The following is an 18,902-nucleotide window of genomic DNA, read 5'->3' as shown; positions in this document are numbered from 1 at the left end:
CTTTTATAATTCTTGGTGGGATGGCTAGGGAATAAGCTGGATAGATTAATCTGGACAAAGATTCAACCTTGGTCAACATTATCCTGCCGAACAACGTTAAATCTCTCTGTAGCCAATGGTTCAGAGTTTTTTTGCATTTGTCAGTTGTATTCTGAATATTCTTTTCTTCACTATCAGCCATGCATTTAGTTATCCAGATTCCAAGATATTTGATTTCATTTTTGACAGGTATATCATACAAAGAAGAGTGAGAACAATTGTGGATACTCATGAGTTCACATTTGTCCAGGTTCAGCCGTAGTCCAGAAGCATCAGAAAAGATCTTTATTGTATCTAAGGCCAATGGAATTTGTTCTTTATTTTTTAGAAAGACTGTTGTATCATCGGCAAGCTGACTTATTATTAATTTGTGATTATTTATGTCTAATCCTTTTATGTTTGAGTTTATGACAGTAATAGCAAGTAATTCAGTGGCTACAATGAATAAAAGAGGTGAGATGCTGCAGCCCTGCCTGATACCTCTCTCCACCCTGAACCTGGGACTTGTGCCTTCTGAAAGAGAAACACAACTATTAATATCAGTGTATAACATAGTGATCATATCCAGAAATGTGTCCCAATTTGAAGTGTACTCCAAATGCGCCGTCGATTTCCCCAAATATCAAGCGTGGTCCGGTGCATGCTTCGTGGTCCCATATATCCCACAATTCATAGCGCGGCGGTGGGTGTGGATAATTTTGCCGCAAAATACGACAGAAGGGAGCGGCCGAAGAGTTTTTTTATTTTTTTTATTATTCAAAACTTTATTGAAATTACAAAGCGAACAGTCAGTCATTCCAGTTCAGTTTGTACAGTAGACATACAAGGCAAATAAGAGTAACAATATACAGTACAATGAAATAAGAAGGAGAAATAAATAAAGGATAGAAAAGAAAAAAGAAAAAAAAAGGGGGGGGGGGGGAATGTGACAGACTTCACAACAACTTTGTACTTGAAAGTTGTGACAGCTCATTCGTTAAACATTTCTGAATGAATTTCAATCAATGATAAACCTTTTTTATTGGAAGTTAATTTAAGAGAGTTTAAGTAATATTCAATTTCAATCAAAAACACATTAAATGATGGGGTTGAGTTTTGAAATTTACATTTATGTTTGTAGAATTTCCCTAATAAGATGGAGCGGCCGAAGAGTGAACTGTCAAAAGTACTGAATATGACGTCACTTATTTATGTGCGAATGTTTAATAATTAAAGTCAGTCATATATCCACAAACACAACAAGCTGAAAGTCAGTGGCTACATGAATAGGATGAGGGACCTATGGATTCTTCGATACCCAACATCCACAATGACGGCGAAACAACTAGTAGCTCAGTGTTCCAACATTCGAAAGAAGGGACTGCTCTCACAGCTAGAGATTGACGAGGTACAACACAAATGCTACGGCAAGGAGGAGTCAGGACGCCAGGTCAGGGGGGCGATATCATCACCCCCACCCGAGATTGGGTACATAGCCCCAAGTGCGATAGGAGAAGGATCGTTGAGTGCGAGAGGAACTGACCTGAAAAATAGGATCATGGCCAAGCTTGAAACCTGGATCCCGCGTAGCCGGTTACCAAGATTACGTGAAGTTCCCTCAGAAGGTCTGCTAGATGATGTTAATGCAGCACTACGGGCAATACCTACAACCACGATTACCGACACTAACAAGCTGATCTACAATACAGCAACAGTGATCAGTGAGATGCTTGGCTACAAGTTGAACAGCGACAAGGGGCAGTACCCTCCATGGAGAAGGAGGCTAGAGGGCAAGATCAAAGTAGCACGGAGGGAGGTTAGCCAACTAACGGAGTTGCAGAAAGGTGCGACAAATAAGGTGCCTAAGAAATACAGCAAGCTGTCCATACCTGAGGCCTTGGAAACTGCCAAGCAAAGACTCACAGCCTTGGCCAGCCGCTTGAGGAGGTACACCAGAGAGATAGAAGGCAGGAGAATAAACCAGCTGTTCTCCACAGAACCAGCAAAGGTGTACTCTCAGTGGCAAGGGAACAATAAGAGAACAGCACCACCAAGGCTGGAGACGGAGCAATACTGGAAGAGCATATGGGAGAAGGATGCAACCCATAACGGCAATGCTCAGTGGCTAGAGGATCTGAGGGCTGACCACAGCGACCTCCCTGAACAGGGTCCAGTAACCATCACAGTGGCAGATATCCAAGAAAGGGTCTCCAGTATGAAGAGTTGGACAGCACCAGGGCCCGACATGGTTCACGCCTACTGGCTGAAGAAGCTGACTGCACTCCACGAGCGTCTGGCAGCACAAATGAACCAGCTGCTAGTTAACGAGAGACACCCGGAATGGCTAACTGAAGGCCGGACGGTCCTGATCCCCAAGGACCCCAAGAAGGGACCGGTCCCCTCCAACTACCGACCAATAACCTGCCTCAGTACTACATGGAAGCTCCTGTCAGGCATCATATCGGCTAAGATGAACAGGCACATGGGTCAATACATGAGCGGGACACAGAAAGGAATTGGCAAGAATACCAGAGGCGCAAAACACCAGCTACTGGTAGACAGAACAATCAGCCGAGACTGCAAGACCAGACTGACCAACCTGTGCACTGCCTGGATTGATTACAAGAAGGCCTATGACTCAATGCCCCACAGCTGGATACTGGAATGCCTAGAATTGTACAAGATCAATGGGACCCTAAGAGCCTTCATCAGGAACTCAATGGGGATGTGGCGTACAACACTAGAGGCCAACTCCAAGCCCATAGCACAAGTCACCATCAAGTGCGGGATCTACCAAGGAGATGCTCTGTCCCCACTGCTGTTCTGCATAGGCCTGAACCCCCTCAGTGAGATCATTAACAAGACTGGCTACGGATACCGACTACAGAACGGAGCAGTTGTCAGCCACCTCCTGTACATGGATGACATCAAGCTGTATGCCAAGAGTGAACGAGACATCGATTCACTGATCCACACTACCAGGCTATACAGCAATGACATTGGAATGTCGTTCGGACTGGAGAAGTGTAGTCGGATGGTAACAAAGAGAGGGAAGGTAGTCAGAACTGAGGGGATTGAACTACCAGAAGGCAACATTGCAGACATAGAGGACAGTTACAAGTACTTGGGGATCCCACAGGCGAATGGGAACCATGAAGAGGCCGCTAGAAAAGCTGCAACCACCAAGTACCTGCAGAGGGTCAGGCAAGTCCTGAGGACTCAGCTGAATGGTAAGAACAAGATCCGGGCCATCAACACGTACGCCCTGCCCGTGATCAGGTACCCTGCTGGGGTAATAGGCTGGCCAAAGGAGGAGATAGAAGCCACTGACATAAAGACAAGAAAGCTCCTTACCATGCATGGAGGGTTTCACCCCAAATCCAGCACCCTGAGGCTGTACGCTAAGCGGAAGGAAGGGGGCCGGGGACTGGTGAGTGTCAGCACCACAGTCCAGGATGAGACAACGAACATCCAAGAATACATTAGGAAGATGGCCCCAACTGACCGAGTGCTCAGTGAATACCTCAGGCAGCAGAAACCCAAGAAAGAGGAGGGAGACGAGGAACCATCATGGAAGGACAGGCCCCTGCACGGTATGTACCACCGGCAGATAGAGGAGGTGGCTGATATCCAGAAATCCTACCAGTGGCTGGACAAAGCTGGACTGAAAGACAGCACAGAGGCACTAATCATGGCAGCACAAGAACAAGCTCTGAGCACAAGATCCATAGAGGCTGGGGTCTATCACACCAGGCAAGACCCCAGGTGCAGGCTGTGTAAAGATGCCCCAGAGACAATCCAGCACATAACAGCAGGGTGCAAGATGCTAGCAGGCAAGGCATACATGGAACGCCATAACCAAGTGGCCGGCATAGTGTACAGGAACATCTGTGCCGAGTATAACCTGGAAGTCCCGAGGTCAAAATGGGAGATGCCCCCAAGGGTGGTGGAGAATGACCGAGCTAAGATCCTGTGGGACTTCCAGATACAGACGGACAAAATGGTGATGGCTAACCAACCGGACATAGTGGTGGTAGACAAACAGAAGAAGATGGCCGTAGTGATCGATGTAGCGGTTCCGAATGACAGCAATATCAGGAAGAAGGAACACGAGAAGCTGGAGAAATACCAAGGGCTCAGAGAAGAGCTCGAGAGGATGTGGAGGGTGAAGGTAACGGTGGTCCCCGTGGTAATCGGAGCACTAGGTGCGGTGACTCCCAAGCTAGGCGAGTGGCTCCAGCAGATCCCAGGAACAACATCGGAGATCTCTGTCCAGAAGAGCGCAGTCCTGGGAACAGCTAAGATACTGCGCAGGACCCTCAAGCTCCCAGGCCTCTGGTAGAGGACCCGAGCTTGAAGGATAAACCGCCCGCAGGGGCGTGCTGGGTGTTTTTTTTTTTTTACATATATATATATATATATATATATATATATATATATATATATATATATATATTGGCCATATTATATTTACATTACCACAGTGAGATGACTTTAGTCTCATGAACAACATTAGCTAATTGTTATTTACTAGCTAATCTTAAATGACTGTTCAGCACAGAAATGAAGCCCAACAATCATGTTTTACAGTCCCGTGGTCTCAGCCTCTGATATTCAACTAATCAAAGTGATGTCATGACAGAAATGAATGACCAACAAAACATTTTTTTTCTCCTTCATTTCTGTCACACAAAGCGTATGTAACGTGTCTCGCGGTTAGTATCATGGTTGCTAGGCAACCTGAACAGCACGACGAAGCGTATACCGTCCCATTTCACAAGCCTCTCACTTCTGCACTTCTCGTACGCACCGTACGTAGTACGCGTAGTGCGCGTACTTCAAGCGTGCAGACCCTGGCTGTGTCCCAATTCAGGGGACACAGCCTGGATGTGTCCCACTCACATCCTGGGCCATCTGACCTCAGGAATTCGCATGATAAGGTGGGACCAGGTTTCACAATGAACACACCCGAAACCCTGGCTGATTGGGACCCACACCCAGTTTCACACCTTGGCTCAGGCGATTAGAGGATCATCAGGGGGTCCTTTGTCCCTCTGTGGGGGTTACTCCCACTAGGTTTATATCTGGGACTCTCCACCATTTGACCTTAGAACTGAAGAAGCTTCTCGGATGAGAGGTGAAACGTCTTCAAGCAACTTAAAGAAGTCCAGACGCTTTTCTTTGCAAGCTCCTTTGACTACGATGACCTGGATGACTGAGAACCTTCACAGACATACTGAATATTATGTCACTTATTTATGTGCGAATGTTTAATAACAAAGAACATTAAACATTCCTGTTGGCCACATGTCGGCAAAGTTATGTGACATTAGTGACGTTTGTACTAACTTGGTTTTAGAGCTGGGCGATATGAGATTTTTTCATATCACGATATGTTTTTTTCATTTCAGGCGATAACGATATCTATCACGATATCAGCCAAATAACTATATTTGTAAGATTTAAATGTGCCGTTGCTCACAAGTAAAATGTGAAATAATCAGCAGCTTGTTTTTATTTAAATATTTATTTCCCATAATAAGTTCAACAGGGTAGATGTACTTAAGGAACATGAGACTTTTTCAGATAAATAAAGGCAAATATTGCAAACTACACAAAAGGCAGCCGCTAAAGCGTTTAAGTTTCAAAATAGAACAAACGAAACAGACTAAACTGTCAATTCCACTTAGAAACAAAATATTAATTCTAAAAATAAATCTTAGTTTGTTTTACAGAAGAACAGACAAAACTGACTAACTTTTGTCAGTATCAAATAAACTGAGAACTAAAAGGAAATTCTCAATCTCTCCTTGTTGTATAGCTGAGCTTTTCAAACAGTTTTAACAGTTACTTTAGTCTGACAAAAGCCGAATGACGAATTAGCGCTTCCAGTCAGAGACTGAGGCTACGTCCACACGTACACGGGTATTTTTGAAAACGGAGATTTTCCGTTTTCGTTTTAAAAAATAATCCCGTCCACACATAAAGGCAGAAATGAAGGAAAACGCTGCTATGAACATGCCAAAGCAGCAGGTGGCGCTAGATTCCTAACCGTGCAGAAATGTTGGCCAATCAGAAGTCTAGAAGCCTCGGTGGGAAAAAGTAAACAAAGCTGGGGCATAGAAGCAGAACCGAGTCGTACGTGTGGACGGACAGTAACTGTGTATATGTAAGCATTTAAACACTGCAGAGAGTAGAATTAACAGTAACAGTATTGTAGAAATTCATTTCACCGAAACAATAACGTGGCGCACAGTGTGACGCATGCACCAGTTTATTGTATTTCCAGACTTGCTTTCGGCACAATTTACAGTGCACGCTGCTCTGTTTTTTGTCAGACTTGAAATAGCCGAAATACCTTCACACTACGGAACTTCTTTGGCTCTTCCGTTCGACAATCTCTCCGGCGTTGGAACCATCATCTGTTTTCTCTTCGGTCACGCTCGGTTGATTTTTCTAGTCGGCACACTCATTTCCTCCATTACGCGCTGGCTCCATTACCCGCTGGCTGCTTCCCAAACAAACACACTTGCGGCTTGGCACTTGTGCTGTAAGTTACAAGTCACGCGACGTGACGCTGCGGCTGTGATTGGTTCGGCTCTGCGCTACTTAATTTGGATTGGCTGACCTTTTTTAAAAAAAAAAATTTATTTTAAGAGGACAAGCGCGGCGAAGTTTATTGCGATAGCTTAATTTCTCTATCGAGTAAAAGTTATATCGCGATACATATCGTTATCGTTCTATCGCCCAGCTCTACTTGGTTTTAAAGCCTTTACTTTAAAATATACGCCGTCCAATAGCTGAGCTTAATCTCACAGAGAATGATCAAAGCTCATGTAGAAACAAACAAACGCATGAACAAAAGATTTTCTCCTTCATTTCTGTCAAACAAAGCTGTATGACACGTTTCCAGCTGTTAGTATCATGGTTGCTAGGCAACCTGGGCAGCGCGACGGAGGCTAGACCGCCCATTTCACAAGCCTCTCACTTCCGGCCTTAGCGGTCTTTGAGTACGCGGCGCTTGAGGATCGTTGAGGCTGCAGACCCTGAATTGGGATACAGCCGTAGTTACCCCACTCCCATCCTGGGCCAACAAAGCCACGGACTGTGTACAGAAAACATCATCACGGTTCTGCCAACAGTGGGTCACGTAGCTTTAAATGCAGTTGGGAGTCTGAATGCTGTACACGCACTGCAGGATGACTTTTACATTTCCTTCTATACCGTTTTATATCATCACCTTCTCTTGTATTTCCTCTGCTTCACGGTGTGGTGGCAAACCTGCATCAAAAGCTGGACACCATCAAACTTGATGCCACTGAACGTCTCCTTGAGTCTGCTCTGTAGTTGGAGCTCATCTCTAAAATCCCTGGTAGAAACAAACAAGACCAAAACCATGAACAACACTCCAAGTTTTACTGCATTTTTAAATGTTTTATGCAGTCCCTGGTTTGAATCAGTGGTTAACTCCTCCCTACTGCCGACCAGAGCCACTGCCCACGCTGTCCTGTATTATAGCGACATTTTTACAGAGTTTTTTAGGCAAAACCCCCCAAAAAACTTGCATCACTAGCCTGATGTCTTTGCATATGCCCTTTGCTTTTGCCCGGTTTATTGACATATTTCTATACATCTCCTCCCAAAGGCTGTTCGCGTTGATCGTCTACTTTAACTGCGTTTGAAAAGTATCCGTAGAGCGATACTCTACTTTTGAGCTCGTTCAGCCACGCCCACATCGAGTCAGTAACTCACACTTTAACCATTAGCGCTCCAAAAGTAAGACAGGCTAGCGTTTGCCACGGTACACAGTGAACACGTGTTATTTCCTACAGCACCTTAACGCAGCATGAGGAGAGCCGTCCTGCGCCAGGTCAGAGAAACACCTTCAGGGTTTTCATCTCGTCTTTGAGCATCTTTCGTACTCATGAAAACAGCACACGGACAGAAGTGCGCTATTTTACTTCCCCTCGCGGTTTTCTACGAACTCTGGAAGTCGGTTTACTTTGTTAGAACAGAAGGAGCCCACGCTGGAGCCCAGATGTTTTTAGTTTGACCCTCTGTCTGCCTCCGCGGGTAAGTCTGAATGAATTGCTTTAACAAGAAAACACTCGATATATTTAAATATGAAAGAAATAAGCAGATGCGTGTTTCTATATTTGTAATATAGCTGATAATCTTCTGTGTTCTTGTTCTAATTTATGCCGTTATGTCTGCTTCAGGGACACAGCGTTCTTAGAAAATAGTTCTCGGTACCTTCGTGTTCCCTTACACAAGACCCAGACACTCCCACTCCTGAACCCAGTGAAGAATTTGGTGTGAGAGGGAAAAACAGTCGCATCAGCTCATAAAAAGCACGAGTGATATTGTTGCGTGGATGTTTATCGGTGATACAGTAAAAAGTGGGTGAAACAGAGGATTGGCCGTGGCATCTAGACTGCAGCTTATTTGTTTGCCCCGGGAAATCTGCTGAACTGATTCCTTCCACAGTGGAAGAAGCGATTGCATCAGATGACCGCGGGTCAGAGCTGAAATAAATATCTGGGACAGTTTAACCCAAAGGGAAGAATAACGGGGCGGTCGTTAAATGATTCTTTGTTTTTTCTTTGATGCTGTCTGTTGCTTTTGCTCCAGGATGTTCTCACGTCACAAGTTTAACAGACTAGTCAGCAAAACCAAATCGAGTCTTCCAGCTCCAAGTACCAGTCAGTCTGCCAGGCTGCTGCAGGACTGACCAATGCATCCCTGCTTGATACTTCACTACAGTCAGCGTCTTCAAACGATGCTGAGAAGGATGTTGGTGACGAGGAGGCTCCTCCATGTGAAGGGAGACGTGATGTGCACAGTTCTGCTGCTGGTGCTGTTCTGTTTCCTGCTGTATGCCCGACACGTAAGGATGGAAGTTGCTCTTTTTGCTGTTCACGTTGTTTCACTGTTGCTTTTTGGATTAAAAGAAAAATCCAACTCAGTTTTCAAACAACACTTGTGTTTCCAGGTTGTGCTCTCCACTGGATGGGATAGACCTGTGTGGAAGCTGCACATCCACGGCTCCACCAGCCCCAGTCGGACCCTGCTGGGAGCCACTGGAGCTAAAGTGGGCCAGGACTTTCAAGGGGTATGACCCGATATAGGTTACACTTGCTGATATGAAGGTGTTGGTATTATAGCAGCGAGCCTAATGGCTTTATTAAAACAGATATTGTTTAAGGGTCTATATTGCCAGCGATATATACAAAAAATCTGTTTTTTGAGATATTCAATAGAAACTGAGATTTAAATAAAAGTGGAGGAGTGGATCAGATTGTGACACAAAGTCATGAAGTTGTTGCACCATGATATTCATTTCTTAGCTCAGTCCTTATTTACAACATTAGTATGAAATACAGAGTCACAAACAAACATTATGCAGGACACTGTGTGAGTATTATATGGCTGTTAAGATTACGTGCCGCTAATGAATGATATTGTCTTCTTTACACATTTTCCCCTAATAGGCGTTCCCGTCCAGGGCTTCAGGGGTCCAGCCACCTCCATGTAAATCCCAGTCCAGGTCGAAACCTCCCCAACACAAATCCAAGTCTAAGGGCAAATCCAAGCCACGAAGGAAGAACGCTGTGCCGACCAAGACTGCGGCCAATCCCCTACCCACGATGCCACAGTTTGACTTTGAGGCTTATCTGAGAGAAAAGGACAACAGAAACTTCAAGCTGCTCATAGACCAGCCAGAAAAATGTCATATCAGAGGAGCAGAGGAACAAGGAGGAGGGTCTAACAATGCCCCTTATATGCTCATTGCAGTGAAATCCATAGCAGCAGATTTTGATAAACGTCAGGTAAAATATTCTGCAAGGACATACACTCAACAAAAATATAAACGCAACACCTTTGTTACTGCTCCCATTCCCCATGGGATGGACGTAGAGACCTAAAATTCATTCCAGATACACAATATAACCATCCCTCCCAAACAGTGGTCACAAATCAGTCCAAATGTGTGGTAGTGGGCACATCTGCTATATTGAGATAATCCATCCCACCTCACAGGTGTGCCACATCAGGATGCTGATCTGACATCATGAGTAGTGCACAGGTGTACCTCAGACTGCCCACAACAAAAGGCCACCCTGGAATGTGCAGTTTTGTCTCACAGCAAAATGCCACAGATGCCACAAGCAATGAGGACGCGTGCAATTGGCATGCTGACAGCAGGAATGTCAACCAGATCTGTCGCCCGTGCATTGAATGTTCATTTCTCAACCATAAGCCGTCTCCACAGGCGTTTCAGAGAATATGGCAACACATCCAACCGGCCTCACAACCGCAGACCTCGTGTAACCACACCAGCCCAGGACCTCCACATCCAGCAGGTTCACCTCCAAGATCGTCTGAGACCAGCCACCCAGACAGCTGCTGGAACAATTGGTTTGCACAACCAAACAATTTCTGCACAAACTGTCAGAAACCGTCTCAGGGACGCTCAACTGCATGCCCGTCGTCCTCATCGGGGTCTTGACCTGACTCCAGCTCGTTACCGTAACAGACTTGTGTGGGCAAATGCTCACATTCGATGGCGTCTGGCACGTTGGAGAGGTGTGCGCTTCACGGATGAATCATGGTTCACATTGTTCAGGGCAGATGGCAGCTGAGAATGTCCCAGTTCTTGCATGGCCAGGATACTCACCGGACATGTCACCCATTGAGCAGGTTCGGGATGTGCTTGACCGGCGTATACGACAGCGTGTACCAGTTCCCACGAATATCCAACAACCTCGCACAGCCATTGAAGTGGAGTGGACCAACATTCCACAGGCCACAATTGACAATCTGATAGACTCCATGCGACGATGTGTTGCACTGCATGAGGCAAATGGTGGTCACACCAGATACTGACCGGTTCTGGGTCCCCAGACCCCCAATAGCGCAAAAAACTGCACATTCCAGGGTGGCCTTTTGTTGTGGGCAGTCTGAGGTACACCTGTGCACTACTCATGATGTCAGATCAGCATCCTGATGTGGCACACCTGTGAGGTGGGATGGATTATCTCAATATAGCAGATGTGCCCACTACCACACATTTGGACTGATTTGTGACCACTGTTTGGGAGGGATGGTTATATTGTGTATCTGGAATGAATTTTAGGTCTCTACGTCCATCCCATGGGGAATGGGAGCAGTAACAAAGGTGTTGCGTTTATATTTTTGTTGAGTGTATTTCTCAGTATTTTCTGCGTCTTACTAAACTTGAGGCTCTAATAACCAATTTAGTTCCTTTTCCATGCCACGGCATCACTGCTTACGTAATCTGGTTTTCCAGCACCGGTCGATACGGATCAAGCGCATCTTTAAGGCAGGAGTGGATTAAGGAACAAAACTGAGCAAAGAAAGTGACTGAATGTGGGACGCAACTCAATTTATCGACATAAACATGATTCCTAATGAAGAGTATTACCGCTCCTAGTCTATAAAGTGTCTGGGCAGCGTGTTAGGAAAACCTTTACTCTCTTAGTCGAGTTAAACAACCTTTGTGCTTCATTTTTTCTTAGGTAGTACGCCGGACGTGGGGTAAGGAGGGACATTTTGAAAATGACGTGTCCATCCGCACAGTTTTCCTCTTGGGTGTTCCCAAGAATCGAACCGCTCTGCCTCTGTGGGATCAGCTCCTGTCCTACGAGAGTCAAACCTATAAGGACGTCCTGCTGTGGGATTTCGAAGACACCTTTTTCAACCTGACGCTAAAAGAAACACACTTTCTGAACTGGATCAACAGCAGCTGTCCTCGTGTCAAGTCAGTGTCGATTAATCGAGCCGACTTAAGTTTGTTTTCCGGTGCTCAGCTTACGTTTATCTCGTCTTATCCAGGTTCATCTTCAAAGGTGATGCTGATGTGTATGTTAATGTGGAAAACATACTGGAAATGCTACGAGGCCAACAGCCAAACGAGGATCTGTTTATCGGTGATATTATTATCCGTGCTAAACCCATTCGCCGGCGCACTTCCAAATACTATGTGCCAGAGTTTTTGTACGGAGGGGGTCTGTACCCCGATTATGCTGGCGGAGGAGGGTTCGTTATGTCGGGACACACAGCTCAGAGACTGAGCTCCGCCTGTCGACAGGTACTTCAAATTAGAAAGTGAGCATTTTCACACATCTATCAAAAATGCTATGATTTCGAATGACTTTTTTTTCCAGGTGGAATTGTTCCCCATCGACGATGTCTTTCTGGGAATGTGCCTCCAGCTGATCGGCATCAAACCATCGCGACATCAGGGCTTTCGGACCTTTGGAATTCCCCGACCGTCAGCAGCTCCTCACCTTCAGACGTTCGACCCTTGTTTTTACAGAGAACTCATGGTTGTTCACAGCCTCAGCGTCCCCCAAATCTGGCTCATGTGGAACCTCCTGCACGACCCCAAACTGAGCTGCCACAACAGGACCAGCCGGACGCCCCGGCCTTTTAAATGGAGGGGGGGGGCTGGGCTCGATGGTGGGGGAGGAGACGGACTACGATGAGAAACGGGTGTTCGTCTCACATTAGTGACCCTACAAAATGGTCATAGCACGAGACTGGAAAGGCTCGTGAGGCGTTCAAAAGCGCAGCTGAGTCATATGAGACTTTATACAAGCTGGCTGGCAGTCGTGGGGGAAATGAACTGACGAAGGCCAAATGTGTTCCAGATTATTGAGAAGAAAGCCCCGAGGGGATTTTAGTTTGACATCAGAGCCCCATTTGTCTTTTCACACTGTGGCTGTGAACAGTTGGGACTTTTAAACCTTAATGTATTTACATTGTTTACGTCCATACAGTTCCACGAGAACAACCAAAGAAAGTGCGGTTAGCTGGTTTAACCCCATTTGCTCGAAGCTGTCACGTTGTTAACATTCAGACTGTGGACAAGACTGGAAATGACTTTGTGTAGTGGGAAGGGAGCAGGGATTTTTAGAGATGCCCCTCTCTTCTTTGTAACGCTGCCCAGAGGCGCCAATGGAAGGTCGCATTATCTGTTCCCCGGAGGAGCAGCAAATCAAGTCTAAATAGAAACCACCTGCATGATGCAAACCAAATGGCACCAAGGCTCACTGAAACATGCACACTAACTAAACCTCTGCCGCAGTTTGGACGTATCCAGTTTCCTGAATCTCAGAGTAATCTGCCAAAGTTCACACATGTATACAGATCACATTTATGTCCGTTAAAACAAAATAAACAATCTCGTGTTCTCTGGACTTTAGTAGAATTTGCCTGTTTTTGCCATGTTGTGTAAGATTAGTCTAGAATATTATGGCTGATATGGTCCTCATAAAGACAGACAAAGCAAACATGGACGGGACAGCACTGAGGTTCAGTATTTAGTGTGGCAGACTTCAGCAAAGTGGGTTTTGTTTTGGAGGCATATTGTAACCCTGTCATTACTTGTTTGACATTTCAATGGGTCGAGATAAGACAAACAAAACCAAATGTTCAACCAGCTTCATCAGATACTTACAGCGATTGATAAACACACAACACAGATAATTACAGAACAATATGTAAATATAACATCGGCTGATCTGTCCCTCTCTCTGATAGGTCAACCTGAATGCATGGATAGGCAAGGCAGGTTTATTTCTATAGCACAATTCAACAACAAGGTGATTCAAAGTGCTTTACAGAGACATTAAAAAACAAAAACAAATAAAAAGCATGATTTAAAATTGATTAAAAAAAAAGCAAAGCAAAAAACAGTCGATAAAATCCATCCTTCTTCATCCGCTTTATCCGAGGCCGGGTCGCGGGGGCAGCAGCCTAAGCAAAGAGGCCCAGACCTCCCTCTCCCCAGCCACCTCCTCCAGCTTATCGGGGGGAACACCAAGGCGTTTCCAGGCCAGCCGAGAGATATAATCTCTCCAGCGTGTCCTGGGTCTGCCCCGGGACCTCCTCCCGGTGGGACATGCCTGGAACACCTCACCCAGGAGGCGCCCAGGAGGCATCCTTGTCAGATGCCCGAACCACCTCAGCTGGCTCCTTTCGATGTGGAGCAGCAGCTGCTCTACTCTGAGCCCCTCCCGGATGGCCGAACTTCTCACCCTATCTCTAAGGGAGAGGCCAGCCACCCTTCGGAAGAAGCTCATTTCTGCCGCTTGTATCCGCGATCTCGTTCTTTCGGTCACTACCCACAGCTCGTGGCCATAGGTGAGGGTAGGGACGTAGATCGACCGGTAAATTGAGAGCTTCGCTTTTACAATCAGCTCCCTCTTCACCACGACGGACCGGTGCAGCATCCACATTACTGCAGCTGCAGCCCCAATCCGTCTGTCGATCTCCGGCTCCCTTCTCCCATCACTCGAGAACAAGACCCCGAGATACTTGAACTCCTCCACTTGGGGCAGGAACTCATCCCCGACCCGGAGTGGGCACTCCACCCTTTTCCGGCTGAGAACCATGGCCTCAGATTTGGAGGTGCTGATCCTCATTCCCGCTGCTTCACACTCGGCTGCGAACTGTTCCAGTGCGAGCTGGAGGCCCTCACCCGATGAAGCCAACAGAACCACATCATCTGCAAAAATCAGAGATGAGATTCTGAGGCCACCAAAGCGAAAGCCCTCCGCCACTTGGCTGCGCCTAGAAATCCTGTCCATAAAAATTATGAACAGAACCGGAGACAAAGGGCAGCCCTGGCGGAGCCCATCACCCACCGGGAACGAGTCCGGTCGAGTCGATAAAATCAGTAGTTAAAATGTAGGTTTTGAAATTTAAGCTTAAAAGTGTGGATTTGGTGCTTTATTCAAATGCAGCTGAGAATAGGTGAGTCTTCAACCTGGATTTAAATAAACTGAGTGTTTCAGCTGATCTGAGGCTTTCTGGGAGTTTGTTCCAGATATAAGGAGCATAAAAGCTGAATGCAGCTTCTCCGTGTCTGGTTCTGACTCTGGGAACTGATAAAAGACCGGATCCAGATGACCTGAGGGATCTGGAAGGTTCATACTGGGTCAGGAGGTCATTGATGTATTTTGGTCCTAAACCATTCAGAGCTTTATAGACCAGCATCAGAACTTTAAAGTCTATCCTCTGACGGACAGGCAGCCAGTGTAAAGACCTCAGAGCTGGACTGATGTGGTCCACTGTTTTGGTCTTAGTGAGGACTCGAGCAGCAGAGTTCTGAATGAGCTGTAGTTGTCTGACTGATTTTTTAGGTAGACCTGTAAAGATGCTGTTACAGTAATCAAGCCTACTAAAGATGAATGCATGGACTAGTTTTTCCAGGTCCTGTTGAGACATCAGATCTTTGATCCTTGAAATATTCTTGAGGTGATAGTAAGCTGACTTTGTTATTGTCTTAATGTGTTTTTCTAAGTTTAGGTCTGCATCCATCACTACACCCAAATTTCTCGCCTGGTTTGTGGTTTTTAGATGTATAGATTGAAGTTCTCTGGTGACCTGTAATCGTTTTTCTTTGGCGCCAAAGACTATTACCTCAGTTTTGTTTTTGTTTAGCTGGAGAAAATTGTGGCACAACCAGTCATTGATTTCCTCAATGCATTTACCAAGAGCCTGTACAGGGCCTCCGTCTCCTGGTGACATTGTGATATATATTTGTGTGTCATCTGCATAGCTGTGATAGTTTATTTTGTTGTTCTTTATAATCTGTGCCAGTGGGAGCATGTAGATGTTAAACAGAAGGGGTCCCAAGATGGAACCTTGGGGAACTCCACATGTGATACTTGTCTGCTCAGATGTGAAGTTACCTATTGATACAAAGTATTTCCTGTTTTCTAAGTATGTTTTGAACCAGTTTAGTACAGTTCCTGAAAGACCTGCCCAGTTCTCCAGTCGTTTGAGTAATATGTTGTGGTCAACTGTATCAAATGCTGCACTGAGATCCAGTAAAACTAGGACTGACATTTTTCCACTGTCTGTATTCAGACATATGTCATTAAACACTTTTGTCAGAACGGTTTCAGTGCTGTGGTTCTGTCTAAAACCTGACTGGAAGGCATCGTAGCAATTATTCTGTTTTAAGAAGTAACTGAGCTGTTGAGAAACTGCTTTTTCAATGATCTTACTTAAAAATGGGAGATTTGAGATCGGCCTGTAGTTGTTCATTTGTGTCTTGTCAAGATTGTCCTTTTTCAGTATAGGTTTAATTACAGCAGTTTTTAGTGGTTCTGGAAACACACCTGATAATAAAGAAATGGATAAAGGATAGACAGCTCACCTGAAAGGGGTTTGTAGGGGAGATCCAATACGGGTGAAAATGCATGAATACAGGCTGAGTTCAAGTTCCAAACCTGGTGTGCGAGTCATCGGGCCATCACAGCGATAAATCCCGCTCTCTTGGAAATGCCGAGACTCCTAGAATTATTTTCATTATTTTCAACCTTCTTCAAAGGTTTTATTTCAGTCATCAGCAGCACTTCATAATGGTACATTATTAAGCATTAGTATGGTGTTAGTGAGTGTTTAATTCATCATCTCATGACTAGTACGTCTTTTATAAACACAGATATGTTTATCCATCTGTCACAGCATGTACAGATATCACTGCTACCACATCACTACTAGTAACAATCAAACATAGTTATAAAAATATATCTGTATTTATAAATGGCATACCGAGGATGAGTGATGAATTTAGCATTTTCTAATATCTCTATCCATCTATACAGACGGATAAAAGAAGACAGGAATTTAAATTAGGACTTCCACTGGCCAACTGGTTTTCTGTGGGACACACAAACTTTTGAATGATGTGTCATGTGCAATGAAGAGGACAAAATTCTTATTCGTAATCCATCTTTGAGTTTAAACTTGGGGAGAAAAAAAAAGTAAAAAACCTCTTGCTATTTTCCACATCCATATTTTTTTTATTTTTTTTTTCATATCCTGGTTGCACAAACAGAAAATGAACTTTGATGTCAGTCAGCAGTGAACATTCACTTTCATTCAAGTCCAAACGGTGCGTTGGAGTCTTAGGAGACGGCGCATCTCATCATCGCGAAACAGCATCAAAGTGCCAGAGCGAAGCTTGCAGTCCTTCTCGGTAACTCGCTACGTTATTGCCTTTTTTCCTGTGGACATGCTTTGTTAATCTACCGGTTTCTTCATACACAAAGTTATAGTATTCAAAATATAAAATGCCACATTGCCATGAATTTTACATGTTTAATTAAGTATACCAGCTCCATTTCCAGAAATGGGCCACCCACACACCCACCCACCCACCCACCCACCCACCCACCCACACACACACACACACACACACACACACACACACACAGCAGGGAGTAAAGAGGGGGGGGGCAACAGAACAAATGATACCAAGGACAGACGATACAAAGCATTAAGATGAGATTATCATTACACTGAAGATGACAATTATAAATTACAACAATCTCAGTTTGATAATCACACATCTGCCCATTCAGTAAAATAAACATTTGTAAAAAGCAAGAAAAAAAAAAAAAGGTGTAACTTAAAAGCCACACAGATCAAAGTTTCTCTTGTTTTTCTTCCCTAAAAACTTTGGAAAAACCAGGATGTGATATGTCCACCTGAGTTAGGGTGAGATCACCTACCCAGCACCTTACAGCTCCCCTCTCCATCTCTGAGTGACAATGCTTCATCACAGCAATGACCGTGCACGAAACTGGGCTGGGTTTACCAAAACTGGGGCCACAGGCAAATTCCCCTTTCTCTGGAGGAACAACGGGACACCCTCAGAGGTGCTTCATGCCGTGAGGGGTCACATTCGGCTCAACGAGACAAAATTAGGCAGTGCTGTGGCTGACTGATGTAATGCGGGTCTCAGATTCTCACATTACTGTGTTTAAAACAAGAAAAAAAGGATAAAGACAAACAGTTACAGCAGAGCTTGGAGGGAGGAGACGTTTTGCTTCAGATGTTGATTTGTATCTGAAATCTACAGGTTTTTTCAGTTTCTGTCACTCGTGGAGAACTAAGGCCTGATTTTCTGGACCTGCATTTGCTACACTCATGTATTCCACACCATGTTAACACTGATCTGGGTGTTTCGGGTGGTTATGAACACACATGAGACCCCACCCTCCACACCCCCAACAGAAATGGAAGCCAGTACAAGAAACTCAAACAAAAATAACTAACTAGCACATTCCTCATTTTGGGGAAACCCAGCCTGCCAAACTGTGCAGGTAAATGTAAAACGAGTCAGCCATAATACCATGTTACCTTGTTGCTGGAGCTCAGTGACACACATACATACTGTACAACGCTGCAGCTCAAATGCATTCGATTTTATATACAAGGAGATTCCTTTTTACAGGGTCGATAGAGAAAGAAGTCAAAGACAGGCTCGGTGGGAGATGAGGCACGATATCCAACAGTGTTGTATCTTCTTTTTTACATTTATATTTGCTTACACAAAAGCAAGTGGTAGCAAATGGTATATAGCATTCACTAGAGTTACACCTTTCCCCTATTTGACTGAAGCTGTGGACAAACGGGAGGAGAGTAGGGAACAGTCTTTCCAATTTCATCAGAGACAAAGCGGACAGCCGTCGCTCTTAAATATCTGACCCTGGGAGTCCAATAAGAAAATAGGTGTTTTTTGGATTTAAATTTTAAAATATTACTGTAGCTTGTGGTGTCCCAGTTTTGGAAAACGAGTAATGGAACGCCATGCTCATCTGGCTACAGGAAAGCTTGGAAAACTGATATTTTTCTTTGTAAACAAGTAGATGTAGATGCATCTGTAACCATCTCACAATGCTGTGATTGCAGCCAGTCCTCAACTCTCTGTGAATGGGACTCATGGGCTTTGATCAATGATCATAACAGTTTGCATATTAATGATCATAAACTGGCCTCCCAGCCCATTGTTCATTCGGTGGTGCTAGTTTCTGTCATTGTGCAGATGTTTATAAGGTTGG

The 18,902-nt window shown here is 45.0% G+C and overlaps 1 protein-coding gene across 4 annotated transcripts; it reads left to right on the top strand.

Moving 5' to 3' along the window:
* The first annotated feature begins 6,160 nt into the window (after window positions 1-6,160).
* On the top strand, window positions 6,161-13,661 carry b3gnt9 (UDP-GlcNAc:betaGal beta-1,3-N-acetylglucosaminyltransferase 9). Of its 4 annotated transcripts, none has more exons than XM_026176797.1 (7): window positions 6,161-6,187; window positions 8,650-8,905; window positions 9,011-9,130; window positions 9,510-9,848; window positions 11,559-11,800; window positions 11,875-12,130; window positions 12,207-13,661. In XM_026176797.1, exons 2-7 carry the CDS (start codon window positions 8,753-8,755, stop codon window positions 12,525-12,527), a joined length of 1,431 nt encoding a protein of 476 aa, XP_026032582.1. In that variant the 5' UTR covers window positions 6,161-6,187; window positions 8,650-8,752; the 3' UTR covers window positions 12,528-13,661. The 4 variants fall into 4 exon arrangements, with proteins under 4 accessions (XP_026032582.1, XP_026032584.1, XP_026032583.1 ...); XM_026176799.1 differs by having other exon boundaries at window positions 6,175-6,187; window positions 8,782-8,905; XM_026176798.1 differs by lacking the exon at window positions 6,161-6,187 and adding an exon at window positions 7,038-8,091 and having other exon boundaries at window positions 8,782-8,905.
* Window positions 13,662-18,902: the final 5,241 nt, after the last annotated feature.

Source organism: Astatotilapia calliptera, chromosome 7, assembly GCF_900246225.1.
Source record: "Astatotilapia calliptera chromosome 7, fAstCal1.2, whole genome shotgun sequence".
In the NCBI taxonomy this organism is placed as follows: Eukaryota; Metazoa; Chordata; class Actinopteri; order Cichliformes; family Cichlidae; genus Astatotilapia; species Astatotilapia calliptera.
Note: the sequence above shows the minus strand (reverse complement) of the source record. Positions and strands in the feature narration are given on the sequence as shown.

Bases quoted from the DNA above. Each gene is read 5' to 3' on its own strand.
- b3gnt9 (XM_026176797.1), top strand. From the start codon at position 8,753: ATGCATCCCTGCTTGATACTTCACTACAGTCAGCGTCTTCAAACGATG. The intron at 9,131-9,509 runs GTATGACCCGAT...TTCCCCTAATAG, and splicing joins TGGGCCAGGACTTTCAAGGG to GCGTTCCCGTCCAGGGCTTC. The intron at 9,849-11,558 runs GTAAAATATTCT...ATTTTTTCTTAG, and splicing joins CAGATTTTGATAAACGTCAG to GTAGTACGCCGGACGTGGGG.